At 53.5% G+C, this 19,371-nt stretch overlaps 2 protein-coding genes and 1 non-coding gene across 6 annotated transcripts; 1 reads left to right on the top strand and 2 right to left on the bottom strand.

Moving 5' to 3' along the window:
• Positions 1-1,277: 1,277 nt before the first annotated feature.
• On the bottom strand, positions 1,278-9,121 carry BRMS1 (BRMS1 transcriptional repressor and anoikis regulator). 4 transcript variants are annotated; one of them, XM_025188059.2, is made up of 11 exons: positions 8,683-8,877; positions 7,351-7,496; positions 6,948-7,038; positions 6,564-6,691; positions 5,334-5,413; positions 4,723-4,819; positions 4,086-4,178; positions 3,648-3,712; positions 2,944-2,983; positions 2,670-2,741; positions 1,278-1,821 (listed from the first exon to the last, which is right to left on the bottom strand). In XM_025188059.2, exons 1-11 carry the CDS (start codon positions 8,685-8,687, stop codon positions 1,814-1,816), a joined length of 825 nt encoding a protein of 274 aa, XP_025043844.1. In that variant the 5' UTR covers positions 8,688-8,877; the 3' UTR covers positions 1,278-1,813. The 4 variants fall into 4 exon arrangements, with proteins under 4 accessions (XP_025043844.1, XP_006129768.2, XP_025043846.1 ...); XM_006129706.4 differs by having other exon boundaries at positions 1,281-1,821; positions 2,609-2,741; positions 8,683-8,854; XM_025188061.2 differs by lacking the exon at positions 8,683-8,877 and adding an exon at positions 8,396-8,417 and having other exon boundaries at positions 1,281-1,821; positions 2,609-2,741.
• A 619-nt stretch (positions 9,122-9,740) lies between these two features.
• Positions 9,741-12,837, bottom strand: B4GAT1 (beta-1,4-glucuronyltransferase 1). Its single transcript, XM_006129758.3, has 2 exons — positions 11,598-12,837; positions 9,741-10,793 (listed from the first exon to the last, which is right to left on the bottom strand). The coding sequence occupies exons 1-2, from the start codon at positions 12,678-12,680 to the stop codon at positions 10,602-10,604; spliced, it is 1,275 nt and encodes a 424-aa protein (XP_006129820.3). The 5' UTR covers positions 12,681-12,837; the 3' UTR covers positions 9,741-10,601.
• Positions 12,838-13,172: 335 nt separating this feature from the next.
• Positions 13,173-13,254, top strand: TRNAS-GCU (transfer RNA serine (anticodon GCU)). The gene has a single exon. It is a non-coding gene; the product is annotated as a tRNA-Ser (tRNA).
• Positions 13,255-19,371: the final 6,117 nt, after the last annotated feature.

The following is a 19,371-nucleotide window of genomic DNA, read 5'->3' as shown; positions in this document are numbered from 1 at the left end:
TGCAAAACCGAACCTTGGGGTTCTGGCTCCCAGCACTCCCCCAACCCAGCGAACTCCACAGTCCTTCCAAAACTGAGGAGAGACTCCAAGGCTGTCTACTCTGGTGGGTTCTTGCACAATAACAGCCATTCTTCTGCAGAGCGTCCACAGGGCTCGCCTGCTCTTGCTTAAGAAGATTTACAGTAAAGCGTGGGAAGAGAGGGCTTCTTGCGCAAGAGCTACACTCTTTTCTAATAAGTGTAAGCCCTCTTGCGCAAGAGGGCAGTGTGGACATCCAGCAGGGGTTTCTTGTGCAAGAAACCCCTATAGCTAAAATGGTCATCAGAGCTTTCTTGCACAAGAGTGTCCACACTGCCATGGACACTCTTGCGCAAAAAGACGTGTTCTTGCATATGAACCCGCCAGCGTAGACATAGCCCAGGAGTTCTGGATCCCAGTGCTCCTGTCCCACTTGACCCCATAGAGCTCTTAAAACTGAGGCTAGAACCCAGGAGTTCTGGCTCCCAGACCCCAAACAGCTGGGCCAGCAGAGAAGGGGGTTGAGCCATGGGAAGGGTAGTGTGAGGCTGGGATTCAGGAGATCAGTTTTCTAGACAATTCATGGGGCATCAGGCGAAAGCCCCATTGTGGGGAGGGACCAGTAGGATTTGAGAGTCCAACATGGGGAAGAACCAAGATCAGGGCAGGATTCCCACTTCTGTGCCAGATCCCCCCTGTGACCCAGCCCCACTCACCCCAATGCCCTTGTAGCCCCTCCAGGGCCTGTGAAGTTGGGGTACAGCTCATGCAGAGGGGTCCCCCATTTGTGCTCCCTCTTGCTCTGCTGAGCACTGGCAGGGTGCAGGCAGCTGCACTAGGGTGCTGGGGGAGGCCTAGATGAGAACAGGTGTGGCTCAGACACAAGGCCCCCCAGACTGTCACCCATGTGAGCAGCTCCCAGCAGTAGGATCTGGCCAGGGACAGAGCGGAGGTGGCTCTCTTTTCCAAAGGGAAGGGAGGCTGGAGAAAAGACAACAGTGCAGACTGGGAGGGTCCCAAAGGTGCTGCCACTTGTGTGTCCCAGAATCAGCACAGGCTGGAGTCAGGGAGGGTCCTGACACCAAAGCGATCCACGCCCTGAAGGAACTGTGGCCAGCAGGTCTAGAGGGCTCAGACAAGGGATAGCGCACGTAGCTGAGGGGATGGTGCTGGGAACATTCTGTGCCTCAAAGGGATACAGAAGACACCCCACTCACCCCCCAGGCCAGCTCATCCCTATTCCCCAGAATACATTGAAATGAATCAAAGAGCCAAGATTGTGCATGTTTCGCTTAGTTTTTAATGTGAACACTTCCAGGGAGCTGGTCAAGACCCAGGGCTTTTCCTGCAGAAGCCCCTGGAACCAGCATCCCTATTTCCCTGTGGGGCACAACAGCCCCGGACACAGGGAGTTACGTGCCCCCCAGATTGCTACAAACACCAGAGTCCTAGCGAGGGAAGCGAGCGGTGAAGCCTCGTGCTGGTCTGTCTGCAGGGATCTGTGACGGGAGCGCTGGCCATGTGAACACTCCACCGGGCAGGGCCCCAGAGTCCTCTCCATCTGGGTCCTAGTGCAAGGGGGCAGCAAGCCGAGCCTCCGCCCAGCCCCTCGCTGCACCGCAGACGAGCTGTGGGCCCTTGTGTCCAGGAGGAGGCCTGTGCCAAGCCGCAGGGCTGAGCCCCACTCAGGCCTTGCGCACCGAGTACTTGCCCTTCTGCAGCTGCGAGACGTAGATTTTGGTCTTGGTGCCATCCTCCCGGCGCAGCCAGACCTCCCCAGTGCTGACAGCCGTGATCACTGCCCTGCAGGGGAGAGAGGGGTCATGCCAGCCCCCCCAAGGACAGTCAGTCCTCTCCACCTTGGGGCTGGATTCAGGGTCCCCCAGACCCCGTCTCGGGAAAAGGCTCTGTATCCCATTCCCTACCCCGAGCCAGCCAGCCTTGGGGCTGGATCAGAGCTGGTGCCCAGGGCCATTCCCAGGGGGAATGGGGCCTGGGGCAGTACCATCTCTCCCTATACCCCAGAGGTGAAACCCAGAGCAAATCTCCCCATCCCAGGCCCTGCCACAGCTTTAACCCTTCCAAGCATCACCCCAGCTCTGCCCTCACCCCACACTCTTCTACCTCCTCTTGCCCTGGTATTGAGGGTTTGAGTCCCACAGTGATCCAGGGAATTAGCTGGGAGCTTAGGACGAGGCGGCAGCAGGCGTAACACACCGCTCACCACAGCAGCGGTGTAACACAGCTCACCCAGCAGCCCCCTCTGCTCCAGCCCGCTGTGGCTGGGGCGCTCTGCTTCTGGCTATCACATGCCCAGAGCTCAGCGGGTTGGCAGAGGGCAGCAGGATAGAGCAGAGCAGGCTGCCAGGTCACTCTGGCTTCCACCATCACAGTGAGTGGGAGGATGACCCCCTGCTGCCCTGAGCCAGGCCTCCAGGCAATTCCCTGGATCACTCTGAGGCCCCCATGGCCTGGGGCTGGGATGGCCGCTCCATGCCGTCCTATGGATGGGATGGCTTTGCTGGTGCCGCTTAGAAGGGAAAGGCCCCGTGCCCCATACCCTCCAGCCAGCCAGTTCCTGGCCACTCACTGCGCAGGCGCCTCGTCCCCGACCTCCAGGACAACACTCTGCCCTTTGCTGTAGATCTCACCCTCGTAATGCAGTCGCCCGTCCTCGCAGCGCGCTGAGAACTGGGCTCCCGGCTTCTCCACCTTCACCAGCACTGAGGGGAGAGCGGTGGTCAATGGTAGGGGGGCTGGTGCAGCCCCTACATATGGGGATAGGCCCTGCTGGCAGCAGATGGCAGCTGCAGGGCCAAGTTGGCTCATGTCCTGGCTGAGACACGAGGGGACACCAGAGGCCAGACTGGAACCTGTGCCCCTAGAGAAAAAGGCCCCATATCTCATCCCTTGCCCAGCTCTTACCATCTGCTTTTCTTTTCTGGGGGGACACGGCTGCTTTAGCCTGTAGGGAGAGTCAAGATGATTAGAGAAACTTATGCAGGGAGCACACTCCACCCCATACCGCTGCTCACTGAGCTATCTGGATCCCACCCATGCTGTTCCCTCAGGAAGGATGGCAGCATTAGCCTGACATACAGATGGGGAAACTGAGGCATAAGGTAAGGTACTCACTCAGCAGCAGTGAACAGAACCGGGGAGTCCTGATTTCCAGCCCTCATTCTCCACCCATGAGTCTTGTTTCCCCACCTTCCCTATCACACTAACCCACCAGACCTCATGATCCGCTCCCAGAGCCCAGGAGTCCTGACTTCCAGCTATGCACATGGTGACTTTTTAAAAGGGTATATAAAGAATAGATGAGAAAATAATCCCATTTCCAGGTGTTTGATCCCGAACAGCAGTGCTAGAAAGGGGATTATTATGGGATACCCCGGGTGTACTGAAGAACAACTCAGGGTCTGTGTGGGCGGTTTAAGGGACCCAAGCATTGTGTGTGGGGCCAGTGGTGGATGAGGGGTGGGGATTAGAGGAACCAGGTGTCCTGCATGGCAGCTGGAGGACATGGGGAGAGTGAAGGGAGGGGACTAGGCATTGTATGGTGGCCAGTGGCGTGCGATGGAATGAGGGTGATTAAGGGATCCAGGTGTCCTGCGGGTCAGCCTCACCTTTTTGATGGCTGTCCAGTCTTCCAGGATGTCGATGTCCCGCAGCATGTAGACAATGTAGGGGCGTGAAGGGCATGTTAAGGGCACGTAACCATACATGGGCATGGTGATCATTTAGCCCTGTTCCCTCCCACACTCACTAGAAGGGCAGCACCAGGATAGGCAAGCCAGAAAGGGGCATTGAGGGACAGTGGCAGCAGCCAGACACAGATCACTACGGAGCAGGGAGCCTCTGGGCCAGACATCCCAGATCCTTCCCCCCCCAACCCACCCCTCATCACCACAGGGACTGGAAGGGTAAGGAGCCAGGGCTGATGGGACACCTGGCGAGATGGGTCTATCCTGGGAAAGGAGCAATCAGCATGGCCAGCCGGTGGAATACCAGCATGGTTCCTGCTCCAAGCCCAGCAAGCGGAGGGGATACCAACGCAAGGATATCAGACACAAGCGGCGCTTTCTTCCTCTTGGCAGGCCGGAAGGGATCCCACTTCTTGAGGTTGTTCTTGGGGCGCAGCTTGTCGTCCCACCACTCTATCCCAGGAGGGGAGAATGAGGGTCAGAGGACAGCCCCTACTGCCAGGCTGCAGGAGGGGTCTGCTTGGCAGCAGCCTTCCCCCTCAGTCCCACAAGAGCTCCTCAGGGGGGCAAAGGGGGTTCAGTCCTCTCTTCCCATTGGGGCTTCCAGTGCAGTGGGTAGGTAGTGCCCCCGAGGTTGGAGATAAGGGGGGTGGTTTGTGTCAGGAGTGAGAGGGCAGCAATCCTGCCCCATGAGGAACTGGCCTAAGACTCAAACTTGCCTCATACATGGATTAAAGCTAGTAGCAAGTAGGACCAGCACCAGGATGCTGGGCAGGATGGTCTGGTCCATGAAGTGCAGGGATCCTGAATGTAGCTGCCTTTGTAATGAGGACCCAGGGGCTGGTGGGAAGGGCCCTGTGGGGGGGGCGGCAGCAGTATGGCAGGAGGTGTCAAGCTGGGGACACAGTAGAGTGAGATGAGCTTGGAGGCACCCTGGATGACCAGGAGGCAGACATGCCAGGAGAATGGCAGAGGGGTAGGCCCCAGGCTCACTGACCTGAGGTGATGTCAATGCTCTGCCGATCATCCTCTAGGCGCTGGATGCGCTCCAGCAGCTCGCTCTGCATGTTGTCATAGAGCAGCAGCTTCTCACTCTGTGTGGACAGGACAGGGTTGGGGGTGCAGCCAGGATAGACCCACCCCCACAGCAGAGGTCCCCAGGGCACAGAGGACCCTGGGGAGCCCCTGGTGGCACAGCCAGATCCGCCCCCACCGCCAAGCTATGGGCTCCCAGCCTCCCACTTGGCTTGTCTGGCCCCCACCCCCAAGCTATGGGCTCCCAGCCTCCCACTTGGCTTGTCTGGCCCCCACCCCCAAGCTATGGGTTCCCAGCCTCCCACTTGGCTTGTCTGGCCCCCACCCCCAAGCTATGGGCTCCCAGCCTCCCACTTGGCTTGTCTGGTCCCATTCCTGGCCCCCCCAACAGTGGCTGGAATCACCCCCAGGCTGGGGCGCAGAGGGTTCAGGCAGGATGGGGCAGGCAGGGAACTGGATGGAGGGTATGCAAGACCAGGGCAGTCCATGGGACATCTCGGGGCAAGATTGGGGTGCTTATGCCGAGGGGCTCTGGGGCTAAGAGGGGCAGAGGAGGGTCGTGAGAGCCCTCACCTCCAGGTGCTGGCGTGCTCCCTGTAGCTCACACTCGTGCTTGTTCCTGACCACTTCCAGGCACAGCCCTTTGTAGATGCCTGTGGTGGGGGGAGGGAGCCAGTCACACCTGTCCACCTACCAGCCCCTCCGCCTCCTCCTAACCATTGGCCCTGCAAAACACCCACCCTGGCTAACTCCAAACCTCCCATGAGGCTCCCAAAGTCCCTGCCCTCCTACTACCATGGGCATAGGCCTCACAAGCTTCACTCCCCCAACCCTTCGAAATTCTTACTTTCTGGGTCTTGCCATCAACTCCTCTCACTGGGCCCCACCTCTTCCTCCCATGAGCCTGGGCCTGGTGATCCACCCCCACCTGCCTGGACCTTCCCACCCTGGAGCCTCTCCTAGGGCCTGCCTGCCAGCACCCCACAGGCCTCTCCTGAACCCACCTGCTTCCTCTCCCTCAGGCTCACCTCCATATTAAGGATGTTAAGAGGCAGGCGACTGACTAATTGCATAGTCAATATTTGTACTGACTACACGATCAGTCGATGAGGGAAGGTGCTCTATCCCAGCTCATGCCGGGCAGCTCTTACTACATTTAAAATCCTGGACTGGCGCAAGTTGGGACTGAGCCAGATTTGCTCAGTCCCAGCTTGTGCTGGGTTCAACAGCCCATGCCTTGGCCAGCCTGGGCCACCATGAACAGAAGCTGCTCTAGCAACAGGTCTTGTTCATGGCAGCCCAGGCTGGCCGTGGGCAGAGGCTGCTTCATGGCAGCAGCCCCTCCTGACCTACCCCTCATTGCTGCCTCTTATAGTGGCAGCAGCAGGTGGGGGGGAGGCGGCACCACAGAGATGGTGCTTGGGGGGAAAATGGCTTTTAAGCCATCTCCCCCCCAGCACCAGCTCCTGTTCCCCCATGCCCTTTGCTGCCTCTGCTACAGGCACTTACATCTCTACCATCCATCCTCCCTTCTTCTGAACCCTTCCCTCCCACTCCCCCCGGGGCCACACTGCATCTGGGCCCCCCTAAACCCAACTGCCCCATCTCCAGAGCCTTGCTGCTCCCTTAGAGCCATCAATTGCCCTCTGAGGCCTGCCCAGACCAGGACAGCCCATGGGACAGTCCCCTCCTCCCAGGTCCTGGTACTGAGCCCTGGAACCTCCACTCCTCACGGCAGTGGAACCAGTCCCCTGTGGGGCAGCAGGGGATACAGCTAACACATGGGCAAGGCCATGAGCTCACCAGCCACCTCGATACGGATCTTCATGTTGTTCTGCAGGACACCCAGGGGGTCGAGGTACTCGGCAGCCCGCCCCGATGCCACGTCCTCCAACTTGGCCTTCACCTGGTTCAGCCGCTCCTTGAACAGCCTGCAGGGTGCACCAGCAGGTACTGAGCAGAGTCCTGTCCACCCCAGGGATTCCCTCACACCACCCAGCATGGTCCAGTTCTGCCCACCACACCCAGCATAGGCCTGCTCAGCCCTTGCCAACCCACAGCATTAGCTAGCACTGAGATGCGGCCATTTCTTGGGTGGGGTGCAGCAGGGACAGTTTATACCAGGATCTCTTGCCTGGCACTGAGATACAGGCACCTAAAAGATGGGGAATCCAAGAGGGGACTCACTTTTCTTTGAGCTCAGAGAACTGCTTCTCCAGGTCACACATCTCATCTAGGCACTCGCTGCGGCGCCGCTCACAGTCCTCCTCATCCATTTCTGCAGGGCACAGCACATGTATCTTACAGGCCACACACAGACCAGGGCAACAGAGGCATACAGAGCCAGGACACTCACCCAGGTCACACACACACAGCTAGGAGTAAATAGAAGAATAGGACCCAGGAGTCCTGATTCACAGCCCCATCCCCCAATACCCCCCACTCTTCCCAGAGCTGGGAACATAACTTAGGAGTCCAGAGAGAGGACACTGGGGTCATGGCTTTTACCCTGGAAGCAGAGCCACATCCCAGAACCGCCTTGTGATAAAAGGCCAAGCCCCTCCCTGTATCCCCTTCCATACTCAAATACCTGAGCTTTCTTCCTCTGATTCAGAAGGGCTGGCACTACGTTCTTCCTCGCTCTCCTCCTCTTCACCATTCAGCTCAGGTGCCGAGTCCCCATCCCCCTCCATCTCTTCGGCCTCCTTGGGCACCGGATGCACCGGCATGGGCACTCTAGGTGATCAATGGCAGGTGATCCAGGAGGGTCTTGTTTCACTGCATCTCCCACCCTCCTCCATCACACCTGGCCAGGGACAGCTACCCACAAAACCATGGGACACCCCATGTGCCCAGACTGTGAATATGGGTAGCTCCACCACACCAACAGCAACCCTTGACAATTTGCATCCCCCTGCCCCAGGGCAACCTCAGCTAGTAGGCCCCAATCGCCACAGCCCATTGAGCTCCCAAGGCTTCCCACTGGCCAAGGAAGTAGCAACCTTCTCCATTGGGAGCAACGCCAAAACCCACAACTTGATTCACATGGAGCTAGATCAGAGCCAGCACCTTGCAGAGGTGTTTTATTTCCCCATCCCACACCCAGCCAGCCAGTCATCCTGCCATGGGGCTGGCACAGGGACAGCGCCTCCTTGTTCTCACTGCACTGTCATGTGCAGCCACCTTGTAGGGGAAACCCCGCAAAGCTGCCGAGATGCTGTCAGGGAGCCAGGTGCTGGCAGCTGCTATTGCTACGGCATTGTGACATGTGCTGCGACTCTGCAGCGATGTGTGCTGACCCCAGCGGAGCTGGGACCCCAGAGATCTGCTGCCATGAGCCTAAGTTGCGGATGGGAGCTGCTCCCTCCTTGCCAACAATGCAGGGACCTGGCTTCCAATAGGCCCAAGACCCCATGGGGCACCCAAGCCCCATAGACAGCTAGGGCTAAGGGTGGGAAAACAGGCAGAGCCAGTAACAGAACCCAGGAGTCCTGGCTCCCAGCCCCCTGCTCGCTCTGTAACCATGGCCTGGCCCATATCCCATAATGGGCTCACTACTGCATACGCAATGCTGGGAGAACCCCCCTCCATGAGAATGGTATTTCCCATTTTCTGCTCACTTCCGAGGAACATACCAATGCTATAACTGCCCCCTCCAATTGACACCGTTTGCTCTAGTCTATGCCTGTGTTGGGGAAGATACCACTGAGCCCACATACACACACACCAGAAGGCCACAATTCGCCCTCCCCTCGAGATTTCTTCGCATCTCCCAGTTTCATTGAATTTGTTTTGGAAGGTGTCATTCATGTCCCCATGATGGGGGAGGGGGGTGAAGTAGGATACAGTGCACCCCCTTCCCAAGCTACAATGGTCTGCGCTGCCAGTACGTTTCACGAGGAATGGATCTTTGAATACCCACAACATAGGGGCCGCAACCTTCCCCTGAGTTGCAATAATCTGCGCCGGCCGTCGCTGTAAGTTTCCCCCTTGCGGTTGTAATGGGCCAGCCTGCCCTCCCTTGAGTTCAACGGGGATGGAACCAACAAGTTCCACAAGCAGGGGAGGAAGCGAATTTCTCCCTTGGGTTGCGCAAGCTCTATCCTGGCTTCTATTGATCTCAGCGGGGAACGCACCACCCAGCACCCCATGAGGGGGAAGCTGGGACGAATCCATCTCCCGCTGCTCTGAGCCCCACGTACCTCGGGAGTCCAGGCCGGCGGCCTCCCTCCCGTAGCTGCTTCGCTTCTCCGTACCCGGAAGTCCCGTAGCTACTGGCCCCACCTTATTTTCTTGCAGCCAATCAGGGACACCAATTAATCAGCGCGCCGTTGACTCTATGGTTCCCAGCTGCCCACTACTCCGGGCCTTATGGGATAGTGGAGGATGAGACGTGTTCCCATGGCAACAGACCCACAGCCTAGCCTGAGATGACCACATCCATCGAAAGTTGGCTAAAGGGCGGGCACCCCCCGAATTGGTGTTGCCGCAGCACCTGCTTGTGACACATCACCATGGTACCTAGTCGAGTTGATGCCATGGTGCTTGGTCATGACATCTCCAGAGGACCCAGTCAGTGTTGTAGTGGCTCCTGGGCAGAGTCATCACAGCCTGGTGCAGTGTCACTGAAGCATTGCCACAGCTCCAGTCCCAGAATTGCTATAACACTTGGCACCCAGTCCCAGTCCCGCCTCAGTACAATGCCTTTGGCCTCCTTGCCATGGTGCACAAGCACAGTGTTGTCATGGGACTGCCCCCAACAGCCAAGTACCTGGAGAGAAGCCAAGGGTGTGTGGCTCTCAATTCCCTTCTCCTGATCATGAGCAGGATGGATTCATTGGCAGGAGAGCCTCTGCTTTGGCACATGAAGGAGTCAGCCCCACCCATAGTGCCACACAGTGAGCCAAGCCCTGTGCGGGACAGATACATTCCACCATTGCCTCCGGCGCTACAGAAAGGACCCACAGCAGGACACAGCCATGAGGAGAAGCTCCTGGCCTCCACAGTACTTTATTGTTCCAACCTAAAGTTTGCACGCAGGGCGACGGAATGCCAGGCCATTCCCTACAGTGCCAGAGGACAAGAGCACTCTGCCAGTCCCAACCAAACAGCATTGAGCATCTTCATAAATTAAGCCTCATGCCCCCTGCCCTCAGGAGGTAGGTCAGTGCATTTATTCCCATTTTACAAAGGGGAAAAATGAGGTGCACAAAGTGGAAGGGTCTTGGGGCAAATAGAATAAGTGACAAAGCTGGGAACAGAATTCAGAAGTCCTGAATTTCAACACGTCATTCTTTAACAACTAACCTCTACTCTCTTTTCAGCACTAGGGAAAGATCCCAGAAGTCCTGACTCTCCCTCCTCTAATTGCTATATTAGGTTCTCAACCCATAGCCACTTACAGAAAGGGAGAGGGAGCTGTTGAATCCAGAACAGCCCCCTTCTCTGCTCAGAGAGGGAAAGAATCATAACAAGAGAACTGTGGATGGAGGAAACAGCTGATTTCTACCCACACAGGCAGAAGACCAGGTGTGGTAGTCCTCTGTTCTGAGATAGTCTGATATTGAATGGAAAACTGTGGGAGGAGAATGCTGAAGTGAATTGGAAGAAAGGGATAAAGGGATACACAATCCCAGCAATAGGCTGGGAGTGGTGAAGGAGCCAGAGTGATGTGACTGGAAAGATTCCCCCCTAACTATAAACCTTTGTCTGATGTGAGCGTTAATGACTCAATGAAAAAGAGAGGGCACGGCCCCCCCAAAAAACACTGACACCAAAGCTACAGTTGAAGAGTCATAGGGAAGGCAGAACTGAGGAGCTGTGCCCAAGACAGCAGGCCCATCAGCATCGGCGCAGTGAGCCAGGATACTTCAGCTTCAGTTCCTGCTTGAACTGGCGAAAGAGCACCTTGTTGCGCTGATTCTCAGCATCCTTCTGTGCATGGAACTCACTTGGCACCTTGAAGCCCTTGTGCACCAGGAAAGCATTGTTCAGCACTGAGAAACTGTACCCAGCCACATGGAGCTCACATGCCTACAAAAGGGGACAGGAGAGCTGTGAAGGAGAAACCAGAGTAACCCCCACCCTCATTGGACTCTGAAGTGTCCCACACTTTGTTACATCAAGTGCAGAAAAGCAGCTACCTCTAAAGTGGAGTGTGCAGGCTGTTTATAGAGGGATCCTTCCCCTGGTTCTGAGATGCAGCTGCTTCTGGGGTGGGGCATTGGAGCTGTTTTATACAGGGATCCCTCACCCAGTGCTCAGATGCAGTATGGGATGTGGAAGCTATTTCACAGCTTCACAGAACACTACAATTCAGGACAAAAAGTGGAAATTCACTGGATTGAAGCTGTAGAAAAAGGGACAAATGGTCTTTAGTGAACACAAGGGGCCAAGGCGCATTTTACATCTAATTGGACGGATGCCACTAACAGGTATACTTACAGCACCTCCTGGTGCAGCCTTGGGCATTGAGGATAGCATTGAATGCAAGGTGAAAGCACCTCTTACTGAACCCTCCACCCTGCAGCACAATGTCCCTACATTGTGCTGCTTCTCTTCTCCAGCCAGCAAATACTCTTGGACTACGATTGGATCAGGGCCAAAACCCCCTTGCAAGGAAGGAAATAATCACTCCTCTTGCCCTTGTGTCTCTATGAGGCTCAGTAAGCATGGCCTGAGGCTGTCCAGTGATCAGGAGATCACCTGGATGAGACTTCCCTGATTTGTTTCACCCATGGGTCAGGACACCCTGCTCCATCGCTTGGGGAGGCTGGGTGTATTTCTGGGGTGTCTCCCATGGCACTAATGCCCCCCCATTCCCAGTTAGGCAGGTACCTGGCTGATGCGGTTGAACCCATACTGCTTGAATCTTTCATCGTAGGGTGGCACAGAGTTGGCACTGATGTAGAAGGGCTCCCAGGGGTCCCTCCACTCCACGGCGTAGGCGGTGTTCAGGGGACTGCCCAAGGGCAAGTTCAGCCAGCGTGAGTAGTTGGTAGGGGCCTGGCAGCGCGGGCAGAGCTCCTCGTAGAACGGCCGGATCTCCCCCACCTGATACAGCTGCAGTAGCTCGGTCTTGGCACCTGGGAGGCGCCGGGTATGCCGAATCTCAAAGGCGGGCACCACAAAGACACCCGGTGGCCCCTCAGCACCCAAGGTTGCTGCCAGAGCCAGAAAGGCCTCACGCAGCCCCTCACTGGGCAGCATGTCCACGTCCAGCACGAGGGTGTAGTGCCCAGTGGCTGCTCCCCTTGCCACGTTGCGCAGCAAGTTGTTGGGGTAGGAGGCGTTGGCACCCAGGGCATAGTTACGCCTGCCCACCCCGGCCCGTGCCAGCTTGGCGAAGACATCCCCACAGGCCTTCAAGCGGGCAAACTCCGCCCGGTCCTCCAGCTCTGGGAAGGCGGCCAGGTCCCCCGAGTGACACACCAGGTGGGCCCTCACCAGCTGGCGCACTGGCCCGCACAGTGTCCCCAGGGCGTAGAGCATCAGCGTAGCCAGCCGCACCTCGGCGGGGCCCGGTGCAAAGAGCGCCACGGAGACCGGGCCCTGCCAGCGCCCCACCAGCTCCTGCAGCTGGTACAGGTTGCTCAGGCTGGTGTGTGTGGCGAGCACCAAGTCGGGCGCCCGCTTCGCCCGCTCCGGGGGCCCCAGCATGTCCGTGTAGATCCGGTACTGCCCGCTGGCATCCAGCCGCCCGCCGCTGGCCAGGGCGCGCTTGAGCTGCTCCTTCTGCTGCTCGCTGGGCCGGCCGGGAGCCTCGCCCCGGCGCCCCCCGAACAGCTCCGAGTAGCGGGAGCGCTGCTGGCGCCCGTGCAGCCCCGAGAGCAGGGACAGGTAGAGCAGCTGCAGCAGGGCCACCAGTGCCAGCGCCCACAGCAGCACCTTGAAGAAGGAGCATCTGGCGGGGCTCTGCATGCCGGCCGCGGCCGGGGCACCGCGCTCAGGCCCGGCTCGCTGCGCCCATGCTCGCCATGGGGGACCGGCGCAGGCAGCGGGCGGCTCCAGCTCCTTGTCCTTGTATGCAGCCGGCCGGGAGGCCGGGAATGGAGGCACCCGTCGCTGCGGCAGCGCGCCACCTGCCCTAGGGAGGAGCCACTGCAGGCCGGCTCGTCAGCGCGCCCCGCCCGCCGGGGACGGGGGTGCAGGGGAGTGACCTGGTGGGGGGGGGGAGATTCTTGTGACCATTGCACCGGGCTGGTTCACGCCCCCATGGCTGCACCCAGTGCCCAGCTCGGAGAGCGCAAGAGAGAGAGGGACGTGGTGTTCAGGCAGGGGCGTGAGTGCAAAGGACAGTGCAGGGGGAATCACACCCCCTATACACAAGCAGACCCACCTCTCCTTGTGCACCCTTGCCCGCTCCACACATTCAGGGGTATGAGGAAATGACAGGAGCATTCCCACACAGAAGACGAGGTGGCCGAGTGGTTAAGGCGATGGACTGCTAATCCATTGTGCTCTGCACGCGTGGGTTCGAATCCCACCCTCGTCGGGTTCTTTTTGGGATCATAAGAGAGATATCCGGGCACTGTTTTCTGAACACTATTTCCTGTGCAAAAAAGAGACATGGATGCATGGGGGTGTTTATGGATTTCGCAACTGCACCTGCTTTTCAACTTGGCTCCATTCATGCACTGTAGTCTCCTCTCAGCTCCCATACTCCCCCTGAGGATAATGCTGGTAGAGGGGTGTGTGTTTGCAGAATCAGGGTGGATTTCAGGTGGGTGAAATAACATATTGGAACTCTTATAGCCCAGGGGCTGTCAATGGGGTGGCAGGCTGGGAACTGTATTAGACTTACCAATAAACTACCTTAGCAATATGAAAGCAAGGTAGCTTTTTGTAGCGGCAGGTAGGGCCAACCACTCCCACTTAGATGGGTGCAGACAGCAGGTGATTTGTCACTCTCTGGAGGGCCCAGTGGGAGACCCTTGAATGCGATAGGTGTGCTTTCTCATGGGGGGGATGGCAGAGAAGGAGGTAGCAATCTCCCCTCCCTAGGCAAGACTTGTTTCCCAGGGGAGGCTGCATGGCTGAAAGGCACAGCTTTTGGGGAAGGCTGCCCCCAGAAGCCAGAGCAATCTAATTAATGTGTGTCTACACTGCACCATAACGCTAAATAAGATATGCAATTTGCACTACTCAAATTGCGTATCTTATTTTGATGTTATTTCACGATAGCCTATTTAATCATTTGGCGCTGTCTATACAGCGCCAAATTTTTAAATAACCTGCTATTCCAAAATGTCCATTACTCCTCATGGAATGAAGTTTGTAGGGACATTGGAATAGCGAGCCCGAAATAACAGGCTTGCTGTTAAGACATGGGATAGCTATTTCGGGACACTCCAGTATCCTGAAATAGCACTGTAGTGTAGACGTAGCCTAAAGGTGTGTCTACACAGCACCCTAAACTCGAAATAAGATATGCAAATTGCGTATCTTATTTCAAATCTATTATTAAATAACTTATTTTGAAATTTGGCGCATCTACACCGTGCCAAATTTCAAAATAATGTGCTATTTCGAGCCATTCCTTATCCCTCGTGCAACGGGGTTTAACCCCTGAGTTTGAACCCCTGGATTTCATGTTTGACATCTGCTTAAAGCTGCATGCCCTGACTCCAGATGCACTTCTTAAATGCAACAGTTTGGGCAGCTTGCAGCTTTGCCTTTGGGGCAGGGAGTTTGTAAAAAGAGAGCAGATCCTTAGATCATCGTGAAAACATTGCCTGGTTTCTCCACTTAACAGATGGGGGGGGAGGGAGGAATGACTGTTGTGCTACATTTGGATCACTGCTGTTAAACTTCTCATAAATGTTCTTGAAAAAGGGTTAAACCAGGGGTCAGCAACCTTTTCAAACCAAAGAGACAAACTACATCAAAATTCAGAACAAGTGGTCAAAAAAGAGCAGTATAAGAATGCTCATTTGCATGACTGAAAATATACAACTCAATATTATTAATAATTGACAATGATTAATAATAGCATAAATGAAACATTGTATTCACAGACTTTATTTAATGGGACTTCTGTTGCTGCATCTTTTTGCACATTTCTTTGAAGTTTACATCACAAATGGTCAAATTCAGATTCATGCAGGTATTCAAGCTGCATTAGTAATTACGCATTTTTTAAATTTTGAATTAATTCTTCATTTTATTTTAAAAAGTTGCATGCATTTTGGGAATGACAAAAAAGCCATATTTGGTTCCATATTGAGCCATACTTGGCTTGAGAGCCATACACTGCAGACCCCTGGAGTAAACAATGACTAATCCAAAGCTGACTGCAAATAGTTACAAAGGGATCTCACAAAACTGGGTGAGTGATTGGGCACACAAGGGCAGATGGAATTCAGTGTTGACAAGAGCAAAGTAATGTACATGGGAAATTATAATCCTAACTATAGATGCAAAAATGGTGGGGTCTAAAATAGCTGTTACCACTCAAGAAAGAGATCTTGGAATCCTTGTGGATAGTTTCCTGAAAACAGCCGCTCAATGTGCAGTGGCAGTCTAAACATTTAAAAACTAATAGAATATTGGGAATCATTAGGAAAGGAATCGATAAGACAAAATACCATATTGTCTCCATATAAAGTCATGGTATGCCCACATCTTGAATACCGTATGCAGATCTGGTCACCTCATCTAAAAAAAGACGTATTGGATTTAGAAAAGGTACATAAAGGGCAACAGAGATTATTAGGGGGTAAGGAACAGCTTCCATATGAGGAGAAATTAACAAGGCTGGGACTTTTCAGCTTGGAAAAGAAATGATCAACAGGTGGGAGGGATATGTTAGAAATCTAGAAAATCATGAATACTGTGGCAAAATAGAGTAAGGAAATGCTATTCATTCCTTTACTGACATAACACAAGAAGCTAACCCAATTAAATTTATAGACAGCAGATGTAAAATAAACAAAATAAATTATTTTTTCAAGGTCAACTTGTGGAGCTCTTTGCTAGGAGAAGGTGGACAGGCCCAAACTGTAACAGGGTTCCAATAAGAACAAAATAAGTTCAAGGAGGATAGGTCCATCAATGGCTGCTAGCCAGAATGGTCAGGGATAGTGTCCCTAGTGACTGTTTGCCAGAAACAGAGAATGGGTGATGGGAAGGATCATGATGATTGCCTTTTCTGTGTATTCCTTCTGAAGCACCTGTCATTGGGTGCTGTTGGAAGACAGGATTCTGGGCTAAAAGGACCTTTGGTCTGACCCAGTACGGCTATTCTGATGTTCCTATATAGAGCTGAAATGTATCCGCCCCCTTCATGTAATCCACTAGACCCCACTCTCCTTCCAGAGCTGACAGCGAGCCCAGGAGTCCTGGCAGGGTCTCTCTCTCTCCCCAGAGTTAGTAACAAAGTAAGAATATAGCATTAAAATGTTAATGCTAACCTGTGTCCCTTAAGTGACTTGCCACAAGATGTCAGAATATGTTAGTGTTAGAGCTGAGTGGGTCTAATATTTATTTAATTTTCTTTCTTTTATATAGGAGTTAGATATAGTGCTCCTGTCAGCTATCTGCTAACTTGTCTGCCAAAAAAAGCAGTGTTTTCCAGTGTCTTGGTAGCCCCTGGATAGAGATGGGCTGTGTCTAGACTGGCAAGTTTTTCCGCAAAAACAGCTGCTTTTGCGGAAAAACTTGCCAGCTGTCTACACTGCCCGCTTGAATTTCCGCAAGAACACTGACCATCTCATGTAAAAAATCAGTGCTTCTTGTGGAAATACTATGCTGCTCCCGTTCGGGCAAAAGTCCTTTTGCACAAAAGCTTTTGCGCAAAAGGGCCAGTGTAGACAGCTCAGATTTGTTTTGCTCAAAAAAGCCCCAATCGTGAAAATGGCGATCAGGGCTTTTTTGCAGAAAAGCGCGTCGAGATTGGCACAGATGCTTTTCCACAAAAAGTGCTTTTGTGGAAAAGCGTCCGTGCCAATCTAGACGCTCTTTTCCGCAAATGCTTTTAACAGAAAACTTTTCCGTTAAAAGCATTTGCAGAAAATCATGCCAGTCTAGACGTAGCCATGATGTGTGTGGGGAGAGGGAGAATGGGGTTGGTTCCCCACCTCTCCATTTGGTGCTTGGTTTGTACTGAGCTTGCTCAGTAACACTGCTGAAGCCGCTGTCCTCAGTCTGACTCCCATGCTCTCACTCTTTCTTCCCTCCCTCACAGCATGCACAAGTCAGCCCCCCACTACCAAAATCTGAAATGGCACCCCTGCATTCCTGGCCCTGAGTGAGCTGTGTCCATTGTCAGGTGGTACATATCTATAGTGGTTCAGTAGTGTCTACTAACAACTCTTATTATGCTTCATTTGACAATAAACCTGGCTGGTGCCTTCAATCCTTATCTGATTTTGTGGTCTTCGGGGCTCTCTCGGAGTCTGCTGTGTTGGTTATTTGTGAGAAACTGAATGGACTAAGCTCTCAAGTCTCTTGTTGCAGCATTTTTCCAGCCCTCAAGTGATTTGTGTGGCTCTTCTTTGCAACCTCTCCATTAGGTTGAAAAGCTGATTAGTACTTTGCACTTTGTCCCCAGTAATGTACTAACCGACGGTTATCAAGTCACTTCTCCTTTTTGGTAAAATAAACAGACGGAGCTTTTTAAGTCTCTCACTAATGAATTTTTACATCCTTGAGTGATGTAACTGGGTTGATCTAATTTTCTAGAGACCAGCCTTTAGCATAAACCAAGCCCAAGACACCAGCCAGCATCTGTAAAAGGGATCCCCAGAACCACCAGCCTGTCCAGCCGCAACCTGTCTCGCATTGTGGCTGATCTCTGAGGGCATGTGAACACCACAGCATTATTTCAAAATAACTCCCGTTATTTCAAAATAATGCACATTACACAGCAAGCATATTATTTTGAAATAATTGTGAAATAACAGGCTTCTTATTCCAAAATATGTAACCTTCATTTCATGAGGAATAATGCCTATTATAGGTTGGGTGAAAACAGCGCAGAGGTGCTTATTTTGAAATAAGTGGCCTCCAGAGCTTCTCATAGGTGTCCTAGTGGCCACTGTGGCCACACTCATCAGAGTTTCCTTTCCCCTGCAGCCTTTAAAGGTGCAGGCAGAAGGGAAAGGGCTTGTGGCATGAGGAAAGCCCTGCTAGTCCTGAAACATGCATCAGCATCCCGCTCCTCTCTCCCTGTTGCCATGAGTGATCTCTGTGCGCTCAACAAGCCACTGCTTATGCAAATGAAGCCCGGGAAATTCAAATCCCGGGCTTCATTTGCAAGTGCGGTATGCCTACATTACCCTCCTAGTTCGAACTAGCGGGGTAGTGTAGATATACCCTATGATATCATCTGGTGGGACTGTGTATGCATGGTGTTTGTGCACGTGGGTAATTGAAAAGCTTATGCAACTGTTGTTTTCTCAATAAATGCGGCATACTGCCTTTTCCCCTATAAAAGATCCCGCGTGCTTCGTTTAAGCATAACACGAGGGCCTGTGGAACCATAGGGCAGTACCCCTTCTAGTTGATGTAATCCGATGCCTGGTGGTTGGGGGCCTGGATGGGGGAAGTGGGTGCTGTCAGTGCCTGTAGCCAGACAGGAACCCCCCTTGTAACATCCATTTTTGCTTGCCTGGAGCATCCAGGGCACACAGAGCAGAAGGCCCAGGCTGTGTGACCGTGAATGGCTGTAAACAGAGATACGCCAATTGCTGACCAAGAGGCAGCCAAGGAGTGCCCTTGACTCAAACCCATATTGATACGAACACACATCCATCCGCGGGGGGAGGAATCTCTCGCCCAGTAAAAAAATGTCTAGTATTCACAATTTAGTTATCTCTCTTGCAAGTGTAAATTAACTTGAAACTTGCTTGTAAGAACTGGCGCCACAAAACGGACCAGTACAATTCAGCATCTTAGATAAGAAAGAGGATACGGGCCCCCAGGGGTATAAAGATGAGTCCAGCAGCGCATTTTCTCTGAGTGTCAATCTACCATCTATGTGCTGGTCGGGTTAGGTGTTTGATCTCCCGAGCTTCCAGAGGGGACGCCCACCTCATATTCGTCTTTCCTAGGAATTGAGAGACCGGCCATGGCCTGACACGCTGGAGTCGAGAGGCACAGAAAGGGGTAAAAATTGTACCTGGATGTGGTCCTTTGCTTAAGTACATATATACATAGACTTAGAGCTCTTTAAAGATTAAGCTGTCACTTGGTACCATTATTTCTATTTTCTATCTTTATTTTCTTTGTAACCATTTTTAAAATCTGTATTTGCTAGCATTTAAGAAATAGAGCAATAGCCATTGTAACCATATGCTTTTATAAGTCTTTTAATAAACCTATAACTGTTTAAGCTTTAACCTGACTCCTTCAGTTGCTGTAACAGAACCAAGCACAATTTAAAAGAACTTCAGCCGATCATAAAAGGACAGACATAGGGAGAGCTTGGGCGTTTAGATCTGTGTCACTCCCAGGTGACGAGATCCGTTGGGGCACCTTTTCAGCCTTTCCTAGGCTGCCCGCTGCGAAGGAACTTTGTGTTCTAGCAGCTAAAATCTAAGGTGTAATAAGCTCTTCCTATATAACGGGGCGTCTGTTGGCCTGCTGGCCACCCTCTGCGATGGGACCCCGG

This window comes from Pelodiscus sinensis, chromosome 11 (genome assembly GCF_049634645.1).
Source record: "Pelodiscus sinensis isolate JC-2024 chromosome 11, ASM4963464v1, whole genome shotgun sequence".
In the NCBI taxonomy this organism is placed as follows: Eukaryota; Metazoa; Chordata; order Testudines; family Trionychidae; genus Pelodiscus; species Pelodiscus sinensis.
This window is presented reverse-complemented; position numbering and strand designations above follow the sequence as displayed.